General features: G+C 52.1%; 4 protein-coding genes across 4 annotated transcripts; 1 reads left to right on the plus strand and 3 right to left on the minus strand.

Moving 5' to 3' along the window:
- Positions 1-1,796: 1,796 nt before the first annotated feature.
- TrAFT101_004413 (uncharacterized protein) lies at positions 1,797-3,223 on the minus strand. Its single transcript, XM_024907205.2, has one exon. It carries the CDS (start codon positions 2,874-2,876, stop codon positions 1,854-1,856), a length of 1,023 nt encoding a protein of 340 aa, XP_024765792.2. The 5' UTR covers positions 2,877-3,223; the 3' UTR covers positions 1,797-1,853.
- A 262-nt stretch (positions 3,224-3,485) lies between these two features.
- On the minus strand, positions 3,486-5,894 carry TrAFT101_004414 (uncharacterized protein). The gene is made up of 3 exons (XM_024902218.2): positions 4,764-5,894; positions 4,569-4,695; positions 3,486-4,469 (listed from the first exon to the last, which is right to left on the minus strand). Exons 1-3 carry the CDS (start codon positions 5,035-5,037, stop codon positions 3,596-3,598), a joined length of 1,275 nt encoding a protein of 424 aa, XP_024765791.1. The 5' UTR covers positions 5,038-5,894; the 3' UTR covers positions 3,486-3,595.
- Positions 5,895-6,159: 265 nt separating this feature from the next.
- Positions 6,160-8,095, plus strand: TrAFT101_004415 (uncharacterized protein). The gene is made up of 2 exons (XM_024910455.2): positions 6,160-7,916; positions 7,980-8,095. Exons 1-2 carry the CDS (start codon positions 6,342-6,344, stop codon positions 8,088-8,090), a joined length of 1,686 nt encoding a protein of 561 aa, XP_024765790.2. The 5' UTR covers positions 6,160-6,341; the 3' UTR covers positions 8,091-8,095.
- A 414-nt stretch (positions 8,096-8,509) lies between these two features.
- Positions 8,510-11,659, minus strand: TrAFT101_004416 (uncharacterized protein). The gene is made up of 8 exons (XM_024910860.2): positions 11,434-11,659; positions 11,095-11,325; positions 10,777-11,023; positions 10,433-10,720; positions 10,112-10,363; positions 9,152-10,051; positions 8,972-9,084; positions 8,510-8,900 (listed from the first exon to the last, which is right to left on the minus strand). Exons 1-8 carry the CDS (start codon positions 11,531-11,533, stop codon positions 8,797-8,799), a joined length of 2,235 nt encoding a protein of 744 aa, XP_024765789.1. The 5' UTR covers positions 11,534-11,659; the 3' UTR covers positions 8,510-8,796.
- Between the last annotated feature and the right edge of the window lie 102 nt (positions 11,660-11,761).

Consider the following 11,761-nt stretch of genomic DNA (forward strand, 5'->3'; position numbering starts at 1 on the left):
GTGGAAGAGCGCCATAGCGAGGCTGACGGGACGGAGGGAGGACAGTGGCAGCAGTGCGAGCGGCGTTGGCGCTGTGGCAGGCTGAAATGAAGGTGTGCAGATAGCAGCCAGGATGAGGCACGGTGTGTCACCGGTCAGAGCGAGGGCAGAATAGGAGGCAGCGCCGCCGGAAGAGGAAAGCGGCGAGAGCAGAGGCCCGCTGGCGTGCAGAGCGCAGTGCGGAGTACAGGGAACGTGGTGGATACTGCCAGGAACCGACAGAGGCCTGGTATCAGCAGCGGTATGCGGTACATACGGGTCACACGGTACGACGTAAAGGGGTCGCCGAGCAGTGATCAGTGATGACATTGAATGATCGGGACTTGCTGGGCTCGACAGTGTGCAAATGGACAGTGCCGTGGAATGGGCGAGTGTCACTAAGGTGCTCAGTATCATCAACTCATGCTGGGAGAATAGAGTATGTTCTCTGCACGGGGGGCTACTCAGAGACACTTGCTGAGCAAAAGTCGAGTCGCTGTACGGGGTACAAGCGCAGAAACACCCGGCCACACGATTCCGAGAGTCCAGTTTAGGCTTCCGGGGATGAGGCATCCTGTGCCCCGGGTTTTGTCTCGAGTCCGTAAGCCGCTGGGTCAAGTATCTGCAACTCATTGGTTGCATGGAGTCAACCAGCAGATGCAGAGTACAGAGTACAGCGTACAGAGGTAAGCACACAGTACTGGATTAGGCTCACGCTGCCAGCTGATAGGCGGCAAGGCGACTCATATGGCAGAGTCGACAACCGGGTTCCTTATTGTTGGTCGATGCGATACGGCGACCCTTGCGTTATCTGTGGCTTGAAACGCCCCCCGTCGTTGTACTGTATGTATTCTAGCCTAGTTCCAACGCAACTACACAGTAATAGCGGCCTCTCTAGGCTGCAATGGGTGGTAATGGTTTGAGAGTCATCGGGTCACACTTTGGCTCTGCTCCCGAGGCTCTGAACCAGTCCATCCACCATGTGAATAATGGAGAGGCAGATAGGCAAGCAGAGCACACACAGTGACAATCATACTAGACATGTTCCAAAGTCCTAGTACGGGGATAACTAACAGCACATAATGCGGGGGAAGCTACTCCATAGAGGGTCAGGAGGCGACGCTTGAGACCGCCTTTGTTGCTCCTGGATAGCCGGCGCGCCCATCATACGAGTAATGCAGAATTGTACAAGCCATGGCTTTTTATGAGTTGCTAAACCCGCGGATAAAGCCGTTTCGGCTGCTTATTCCAGGGGGATTGAAGACGGAACAAAAGAGCGAGACGTCCCGAGGAGATGTCGATGGCAGGATTGCCGGATTCTCGTGTCTTTGATGGATAGAGCATGTACAGATGCTGCAAGAGGTTAGTAGTATCTGGAGTCAGTATCAACGTGGAATGCGGTATGTAAAAGTATGGGGGCGGCGGCAGCAGTACTGTATACTTCGTATTCTTATTCACAATGCAGCTATTGTTTTGCTGTTTCGAAATACGCAGCGGTATGCAGTACTCTGTTGTATGCTGGGACAATACCAATCATGCAGCGAACCAACCATCTCAAATGCGTGGTTCCTTTGCATCTTCTGACTTACGGCAGGCTCTCAAGGCAATACTACCACAGTATCTACTCTTCTGCCCGCGTGCTACACGCATGTACAATCCGATAAGGCCGATAACGCTGATAAAGATGTAAAATAGGTAACCTAATGCGTTTTTGTTTCGTTTCTATTATCTAGGCACATACATGTGTTATCTGATAACCCCAAAACAGACGGCCTCCGCGTAGATAAGCCTCGCCGCCATCACCACCACTTACACGACAGTCACCACCATCATCATCATTCGTCCATTACAGATGCATCCATGGCCTCCAGATACGCCTTCACGTCCGTCATCTCCATCCCCCGCGCCCTGTTCAGCGTCTTCTCCTGCCCCCAAGCAACCCCCCTGCCCTGCGCAAACGTATCCCTGTACTTGACCATGGCGCTGTCCGGATTCTCGCGCATCTGCCTCGCCAGCTCGTCAGCATCCCAAAGCTCGCGCCGGAACCGCGTGCCAAAGCGGCCGTCCAGCAGATCGCCCACCTGCGCGTACGAGAGCGTGTCGCCGGCCACGTAGACGCACTGGTTGCGGATGCCGCGCGGGTCCAGCACCACCTCGGCCGTCGCCCGGCCAATGTCCTCGGGCGTGGTCAGCGTGATGCGCGTGTCCCACGAGCCGAGGCCGCGCACCGTCCTGGCCGCGAGGTCGACGACGCCAAAGTCGGGCACGAAGAGGAAGCTCATGAAGAGGCCCGTCGACACGATGGTCCAGTCCGCGGCGTCCTGCTGCCGCAGCATCGCCCGCACGCCCAGCTGCTCGTCGAACAGGTCCTGCGAGCTGCCCGCGCCGATGGCGTCGTAGTCCATGCCAAACTGCCACGGCAGGTATCGCACGCGGGCGTCCGCGTTGGCCTCGAGCGCGGCCCGGGCCAGCTTGGTCTGCGTGCCGGCCGGCAAGCCCATGCCTGTGCAGGACACAACCGTGTCGTATCTGGCAAAGATGGCGGCGAGCTCCGATGCAGAGGCCTGCTCCACGTCGGCGGCCTCGAAGCCCACGTCCAGCGCCCTGATATGCTGTAACAGCCTCTTCTTGTCCGGCGCGGCAGAGTCCAGCGTGGCCTGGCGCAGCGCGACGGTGATGCTGCAGTGGTTGCGCTTGGGGTGTCTGGCGAGCGCCTCCAGCACGGCCAGGCCAAGCTCGCCGGCGCCCAGGACGAGGACGTTGGTGGCCATTAGTTTCTGCGGGTTGAGTTGTCGGTCCAAAGCCTGAAGATTGGCAAAGGTGAGTTGGAAGCGAGGAGGGACATATTCGACAATCATTTAGCACGAGGGCTCTTATTTAGCCTTTTGACGTCTCCTAAATGGTATTGAGCATCTCTTGGTTCTCATTATGACCTCAGAAACGGGATCATTTGCCGCCTTCATTGGCTCTCTCCGTCATCTGGCTAATCGGAATTAGACTTGGGAGAGATCAGCAGCAACTCGTCCGACTTACATGCCACTCTGCGTGCTTAGAAATTGCCCTTCTTGGCAATGGCTTCTGACAAATGGCCTGCCTACCCTGTAACCAACCATTGCCACGGCCAAAATCTTCTTCTTGTTGCAAAACATCATATTAATTTCATCTTGCACTGTAAAAACTAGCAGCGGAGCCTTTTTAGTAAGTGCTTATGCTTTTTTTTTTTTTTTTTGACTGCCAAGCCGCGCTCGCCAACGGATTTAAGCTAATCTTCGTGTGAGAGAGTGCCGTGTCATCAAAAAATGCGGGCAAACAGCTGTACTCGTCGCCGAAAAGACGACGGAGATAGATTTATCGGAGATTTCCTTTGTTAGACAAAAGAATGTAAACGAACTGCTAAACTAGCTAGATACCTTCAATACGAGTATTCTAGAACCTTGGCATAAATGCCTTGGAAAACTCGAAAAGGGAAAAAAAAAAAAAAAAAAAAATCTACCCACAAATAGCCGATTAAAATAATAGCATTATATCATCTCATCATCCACTCATAAAGAGCAGTTTCAATTTCTCTATTTAGTATTTACAGAGGCTTGTTTGCGAATCCCACAACCTTATTGCCCATATCAAAGACGGCAAACTGAGCCTTCAAGACAATGTCTCCCAGCACTGCAAAGGGTGCGTCCGCAGAGGACTGGATTCCCCCAAAGCAATACGTCCTGTTGATTCTTCCATAGTTCATATATGAGCCCGGGATGACGCCTCGGTAAGTGCCTAGTCCGAAAACAAAGTCGGGCAGGGCTGAGTTGCAAGGCACCATCATCATTCCATAGTCACTGTTCATCGTCGAGCCGTTGACCTGCTTGTAATAGGCGTTGACAATGTCGATTGGTGCGAGGAGCAGGGTAGTGCCCGTATCGGCGATGGCGTTCCAGACTCGGGAGACGTAGTTGGTCTCGTTGCTGCCGATGCGGTAGCCCGAGACGGAAATCTCCCAGAGAGGAGACCCCGGATTGATGGCGGCATACTGGATGTTGCCCGTGTACTCGGAGGCATTGATGTAGCCAAAGTTGTAGTTGCCAGGCTTGCCCTTCTTCAGGTTGGCGGTGAAGACGGGCTTCACGAGCTGGTCCTTGATGTTGTCGAGATACGTCGTCTGCTTGTCTGGGCGTACCGTGTTGGCGCCACTGAAGGCGGCACCGAGGAGGCCGGACGAGAAGTCGTCGTCGCTAATGTCGTCGGAGACATTGATTGCGGACTCGATGGCCTGATTGGCGAAGAAGGTGTTTCCGATCTGCACGCGGTCCGTGTAGACGATGCCGTTGGCGTTGGAGCCGTCGCCGTATCGGATGACCCAGGATTCTCCAGCCAAGTGTTTGGACGTGGTGGAGGAATTTGGCTTATATATTTTCTGGCCATCGACTTGGGACGGATATGTGTCTGTTGAAAAGACCCAGCTGGAGACGAACGGAGGGTTAGTGACATGAGAAGAGATGGTTTACGCTGGCCTTGTTTTCTCAATCTACAGCTTCTCGGCCTGCATTGGAGGTGCTTACAGATCTGACGAGCCAGTGTCCAAGTTTAGGGGGAGTGTTTGAGGAGGTGTGCCGATCTGGACGGGAATCACATATTCTGCATCTGATCCTGGAGAAGGCGTCGCGACACCAGTGCCCGTTTGATTTCCTAACTCTCGATTCAGTCCTTCGCAATTCTCCCAGGCAAATACTTGTACTGGCAAAAGGCCAGCTTACCGGTATTAAGAAGTCCGCCAAACTTCCGGCGAAGGCCCGGATTGACCTTTATTGCGTGCTTCAGGTGGTCGGGTAACGTAGGGCTATACTTTGCCAAAGCTGCAATATAGGCAGCCGGAGCACTGGATCCTTTCCATCGCTCGTTTTTTATTTGGGGGATGGAGAATTCCTCTCCTTTGGATGTGGTCTCGGCCGTGTCCCGCGGCTGGGCGACTGCTGCTGAAGCAGAGCTTGCTGCACACGCGATGGCGAGGGCCGTTGCGTGGAACTTCATGATGAAATATGCGATGCTGCAGTCTGATAAAATATTACACAAGAAGCTGATTTACTATTCGACAGCAGTCGAGATGAAGCGACGGCTGCTGGAACGGAGGCTGGATACATGTATTTACGACTCCTCTCCTCCGTTATATAATAAAACTCAAGAGCATACCGGGATGGAACAGCTCACTGCGCTGCAGATTCCAACGCCATTGTGTCGCTTTGCAGAATACTGGAGCCCGGCTTGGCCTGACATGTCGATATATCTTGGCCAACCCCGGTGATAAACGCACAAGACTTGGCCTGGAATGCTATTTGGAGAGTATGTGCATGGGGAAATTCGCAGCTCCAGCTAGATTGCTGGGATGACCCGCAAGTGCACGAAAAAACGACAGTTTCTGAGACACATTATCTCCTAGACAGTGATCATCTAAGAAACGACCGAGACATCGAAAACAAACGCAGAACGCGTGCGTGTAAGCAGGCCCTAACAACGACCACTCCACATGTGCTCTCCAATGGTCACGGATGCATTTCAACGGCGAGGTGAAAACGCAGCGGAGAGTCTCAAGATGACGGCATCGATACTATTGCCTATTCTGCATGGCGTTGTTGGCGTAGAGTGCATATTCTGTGTCTCACTTGAATCAATCACACGGATGGGCTTTTGGCCATAAACGCACGGAGATGCTATCGACAGACTCTGAAGAAGCCGACCCGACACGTAGCGGCGTTAAGCTCTGATTCAATAGAAATAGGCTGAGTCATGGGCGATGCAATTCGACTCTTTGACTCACAACTGGCGATTCAAGCTTAATTGCCGGCTGCTTGGAAAACGGACAAGGATGTGAGACTCATTGCAGCGGTTAGAAATGAGGAATCAGAGCCTAGCTTCGCCACAGAATGGACAAGTAGAGGCGCAGTAGTGACTGTGGTGCAGTAGAGTCCAATACTGAGGTGCTTAGACATACTACCAAGTACATCCACTACATGTACTCATTTTACTGCTGGAGCCCTGTGAGTCAGTGGAATACCCCGCTATTGCGCTGCTACGTCAGTGTATGGAGTGACTTGGCGCAAAGTACCCGGAATTTTAGCAAGCAGAAATACGCCACCACACGGAAACTCCAAAATTCTAGATAAGATAAAAATCACAAGTCTGCTCGACATAATTTTTGTAGCATCAAAGTCTCAAACCCGACGGCGCTGCCCGACTGCGCATCTCTGCTAGAAGCTTTTGTCCCAAGACAGAGACAGAAGACCCCCCCAAAAAAGACAATCAGCAGAAACACCGCAAATCACCCAACCCGCAGCAAAATGGACGCTGCAGACGCTGTCGCAGCCTCTCCAGCGGCGCCTCACCAGCCACCATACCAGTACACCGCGAGCCAGGGTTACGAGCAGACTGAGGAGGTGCCCCGCGAATTGCTGAGGCAACAGAACGATGCCCCGCTGCCCGTGGACGGCGACGACGACGACGACCTCGACGACATTTTCGACGACGACGACCAGATCGACGACGACGAGGAATGGGCCGCTGACGGCGACCTGACCAAGACGTACAACCGCCAGAGACAGGCCACCGACGCCGGCGCCGCCGTGCCGCGGTCCAATGCGCAGAAGCCCAAGGCCAACACCTTTGCCAGTGTCGACGACCAGGTCTCGGCGCTGTCCAAGCACGCCGTCAAGATCCGCCTCGACTCCGTCAAGCAGGATGGCGAGCGGGACAAGGACAAGGCCGACCGCGCCACCAGCGAGCAGGTGCTGGACCAGCGCACGCGCATGATCCTGCTGCAGATGATCAACCGCGGCGTCGTCAGCGAGGTCCACGGCGCCATCAGCACGGGCAAAGAGGCAAACGTCTACGGCGCGGTGTCGCACGACGACGAGACGGGCGCGGCCACCCAGCGGGCCATCAAGGTGTACAAGACGGCCATCTTGGTGTTCAAGGACAGAGAGCGCTACATCACGGGCGAGCACCGCTTCAAGGGCGGCTTCGACAAGGGCAACAGCCGCAAGATGGTTAAGCTGTGGGCCGAGAAGGAGTATCGAAACCTGCGGAGGATATACAGCGCCGGCATTCCCTGTCCGGAGCCGCTGGCCTTGAAGCTGCATGTGCTTGTCATGGGCTTTTTGGGCGACAGGAAGGGCTGGGCGTATCCTCGACTGCGAGATGCAAACTTGAAGGGCGACGATGTGGATCAGCAGTGGCAGAATCTCTATGTGCAGCTTTTGGGCACGATGCGGCGCATGTACCAGATCTGCAAGCTGGTGCATGCTGATTTGAGCGAGTACAATATTCTCTACCACAATGGCAAGCTGTACATCATTGATGTGTCGCAGAGTGTGGAGCCCGATCACCCCCGATCCCTGGAGTTTCTGCGTATGGATATCAAGAACGTGGGCGACTTCTTCCGTCGCAAGGGCGTGGACACGCTGCCGGACCGAGCCATTTTCAACTTCATCACCGTGCCTGAAGGGCCGGTAGAGGAGCCTGCTATGGGCGAAGCGATTGCGAAGCTCTACGAGACGCGGCAGTCTGCCACCAACGACGAGGAGGCTGCTGCTGAAGAGGTCGACACAGAGGTCTTCCGAAATCAATACATCCCGCAGACGCTGGAGCAGGTCTATGACATTGAGAAGGATGTCAAGAGACTTGGTCTGGGAGAGGGCAACGAGTTGGTGTACAGCAAGCTGCTGGCCGACCAGGTTGTCGCTCCCAAGGCGGAAGGGGACGACAAAAATGCGGACGAAGAGGATGATTCAGAGGACGAGTCTGGAGAGGGAGCTTCTCTTGGCGACGATGATGATGACGAGTCTGCGGATGACGAGAGCCGGTTTGAGAAGGGAAGGCCTAGAGGTCGCAAATTCGAGGACAAGGACGAGAAGAAGGTGAGTTTAACCCCCATTCTTTGATTGAAGAAGAAGAAGATCTTGGCTGACATATTCTTATAGCTACATAAACAGGCTGTCAAGGAAGCAAAGCGCGAGAAACGACAGGAAAAGATGCCAAAGCATCTGAAGAAGAAGCTCGTTTCTAGCACGTCAAGAAAAACGAAAAAATAAAAGGGTAAAAAAAAAAAAAGGAAATAAAAAAGGTAAAAGGTAGATTTTTGGGAAAATGATACACAAAAGATAATTTTTGACGACTCTTTTCTTCTGATTCTTTATTGTGATGCTTGTGTTGCTGATATATTGAACCAGAGTTTGATGCCAATCAATGCTTTTGGAAGATGACATATGCACAGGTGCATGCACAGTGAGACACACGAGACATGTTGAATGATGAGCACCGATCGTCGCAAACTGCAGTTCTGGAATGGCGGTTTATCACCATTTGAGTGTGTAACCCCGTTTTCGGGCTCTGAATTGCGATCTGAATATGAGAGCTTTTTATCTCTCGTAGCTGGATGATCAAAGAGAGCGCTGACAACTGTCTCCTGGCTGCCATCACTTTGTACTGCACATGATTGATAAGTTTAGACGTATAAATAGCATTATTTAATCATATTGTGGTCTATATGCGAGCAAATCCAAAAATTTCCAGTAACAGTTCACCACTTCCTTGTACAAAAAAACGAATGAAAACAAAAAGCAACACCGTTTTAGCCTTTTGTCATACTATGGGGTATCCGTCAATCATCATCATCCATAGTTGCAACCTACTTTTTACGTTTCTACTCATAAAAGTTTTGGGGAAAAAAGAAAGACAAAAAAAAAAAACATAGCAGAGGAAAATAAAAACCACGTCATACAATCTGCTGCCCGAAAATTAAAAATAGTACTGCTGCTGGTGATTTTGACCAGGTGGCGGCTGTGCCAAGAAGTCAAAGTTGAAAGCATCCATGCCGGTGTTCCACGGGTCAGGAGGGGATTCTGATTACACCAGTTAGCCTACTTTCTATATGTAAAATAGTATACTGATGCGGCAACGAGTATTTACTTACCAACCCAAATAGAGTCGTAGAGCTCCATGGGAGCATTAAACTGCATCGGGTCGACAATAGGTGGGATGCCATCCATAGCAAGATTGCCAGGCATTTGCGGAGGATAGCTCATCCTGATATAACAAAGTTAGCTTTCAAATGGCGCTCAAAAAAAAAAAGGATAGTCGCTCTTCCACTTACGCAGACATGTCCTGCATAGATGAGCCGTTCTGCATCTCGGCCATAGCCATAGCCGCGTCTTCGCGAGGATCTGCACCCGGCGGCAAGGGGCGGAATGAAGGATTCGAGATCATGGCATTATAACCGCCCTGGCCATTAAGTCCAAGGTGAAGCAAGGGAGTTCGATTTCCGCTGGCGACTGCAGACATGTCGCCATCTCGCTTGAGGCTCGACATATTGACTTGTCCATGGTCGTAGATGTTTTTGAGTGCGGTAAGCGCTCTCCACAGGGGACCCGAGAGCTCGATATCCTTGTCTGTCTTGGCGACATGGGCCTCCGGGGAGCTGACATCCTTGGCTGCAGTCGCAGAAAGAGCCTCAATCAAGTCTCCCTGGAGCTGTCGCACTTCAGGGTCAGACTTGGTATCGGAAAGGAGGCCAAGCAGCAAAGCCGACGATAGACCGTGGTAAGTAAAGGCCCAGCTTCGCGTCGGAATCACTGAAAGCTGATGCATGGCGAGGAACATCTTCACCGTGTCGGTCAAGTTGACCCTGCATTTCTCTGAGAGAGCTTGCTTCTGTGTTGGGTTAAAGGGGCAGTCCCTTCGAAGCGCCGGCCGACACGCCACAGATATAACAAAGGACGTATGGAGGTGGATGGCGAAGAATTGAAGACGGTCCAACGCTGTCTTACATTTCTCCTTGTCTTGCATATGGGGTGCCCCACGTTTACGAAGCTCTTCGACCGCATCGCAGTTTTCAATAATCTGTTCGTAACTGGCGGTAGCCATCACATCAGGGTTAAGGCGGCGCGAAATGATCTCGACGAGATTGTACATCATTTCCAAGTACGTATAGTTTCCAATGGCCCCGTCTATGTTCTGAGGAATCGGACAGCTCGGAATATTTGTCATTGAACTCCTATGCATGATGAGTATTAGCATTGCATTCTATATTTCCGCAATGAAAGTGCAGATTTACCGATCAAACGATAGAGATGTCAAGGTATCATGCCAGACGCATGTCCACCATAACCTGCGTCGAATCATTTCCTTAGACTTGGCGGCGAGGGGCGAGCTTTCGCGACTGCCACGAATTGCTGGTCGATGAAGCCCCAAGGACTGGGCGAGACGGCATGTAAGGCCCGTAAGAGCCCATGATGCTTCCGCTTTCATGTCATTGAGAAGAACAAAGTTGGTCAACAGCAATGCTTGGATTGAGTCAAACGATGGTCTGCATAGGACATGACATGTTAGTGAGACAAGCCGAGAGATATAAAAACGTGCAAAGCAAATGACTCACCTTAACAAAAAGTTTGCTAGCCGGAGTAAATGAAATGAGATTTGTATGTACTTTTGCGAATCCTTGGTGCGAATATGGTACGGCGATTCGTGGTACTGGGAGCCAACTGCCAAGACTGCGAAGAGAATGGCAAGCCAGGAGGCCGTCACTGGTTTTGATGTTCTGCCAGTCTTGGAAGCATTTCGAGATCGATCCTCCAAGTAAATCATGAGATCGGATTCAAGTTCATCGATGTCGATAACGAAGCCCCAGAATGGTTGCGGAATCTCCTTGTAAGTACGGAACAGCCTATTCAAAACGACATTAGTATTAACAAGTGTCACTTAACCAATGCAGTGACATACTTCATGACCTCTCTATCTGACGGCAATTCGGTGGCGATATCGCGAGCAATCCGTTGAAGATGAGAAGACGACATGAGAGGAAAAGGCGCTGAGGTGTCAAGCCCCAGGATGGACCGCATGTCCCGGCGAATGTTGGTTCCATCGTCCTTGTCATTTGGCGATTGCTCTCCGAGTAAGGCCGGTATGCTGTTTTGTCCAACATAGCGATCAGGCACTGATTCAGCATCTTCCTGATTGGTGGAGAGGCCTACATCACACATTGTCATTCAATAAATACGTGCCGTAAACCGGGCGCATGCCGCGATGCCATTGACTTACCAATTGCCGGCGGCCAGCTGTCCTGGCGCTCGGCTTTCACATTGTCATCTCCATCAGAGAGTGAGCGCGCCCTCTTGCGACCGTGAGAAGCAGTGGCAGTGTGCTTGCCCGCCGATGATCGATTGGGCTTATAAGAGCACAGCTGAGGGTGTTCGCGCTTCACGCAGTTCTCGCAGGGCTGCTGGTTGTCACACTTGACTTTGCGCTGACGGCACGGCCAACACGCGGTCCCTGCAGATGCATTAGTCGCGCGGAAAATATACGAGAGCTTGAGCGAGTGCGATAGGAGAAAATTTGCACACTATTGAGCTGTGCGCTTGCTGCTGGAGATTTCCTTACCATACCGAACTTTCCGATGCGAGTGGATGATGCGGCTCGCCTCTTCAGGTGTCAGATCTTCGACTGGCACCTGCTCGTCTGCGTCGGCATTTTCAGTCATGATTGGGGTTGATGTAAGAAGCTTAATACAAAAGATCTATTTCAATTGCATGCGGTGGAGTCGATTGTCCAATGGAGTTTGTGAGTCTCCCTCAGTCTTTGCAGTTCATCAACGCCGAACACCGAGCATCTCCACGAGAGCAAGTGGCGGAGGATATGAGAATGCCTGAGCTGAGAGCGGATCATCTGACGGTCCGTGTTGGTTTGCCTTGCAAAAGCTCTGATATCA

Source organism: Trichoderma asperellum, chromosome 2 (genome assembly GCF_020647865.1).
Source record: "Trichoderma asperellum chromosome 2, complete sequence".
Taxonomy (NCBI): Eukaryota; Fungi; Ascomycota; class Sordariomycetes; order Hypocreales; family Hypocreaceae; genus Trichoderma; species Trichoderma asperellum.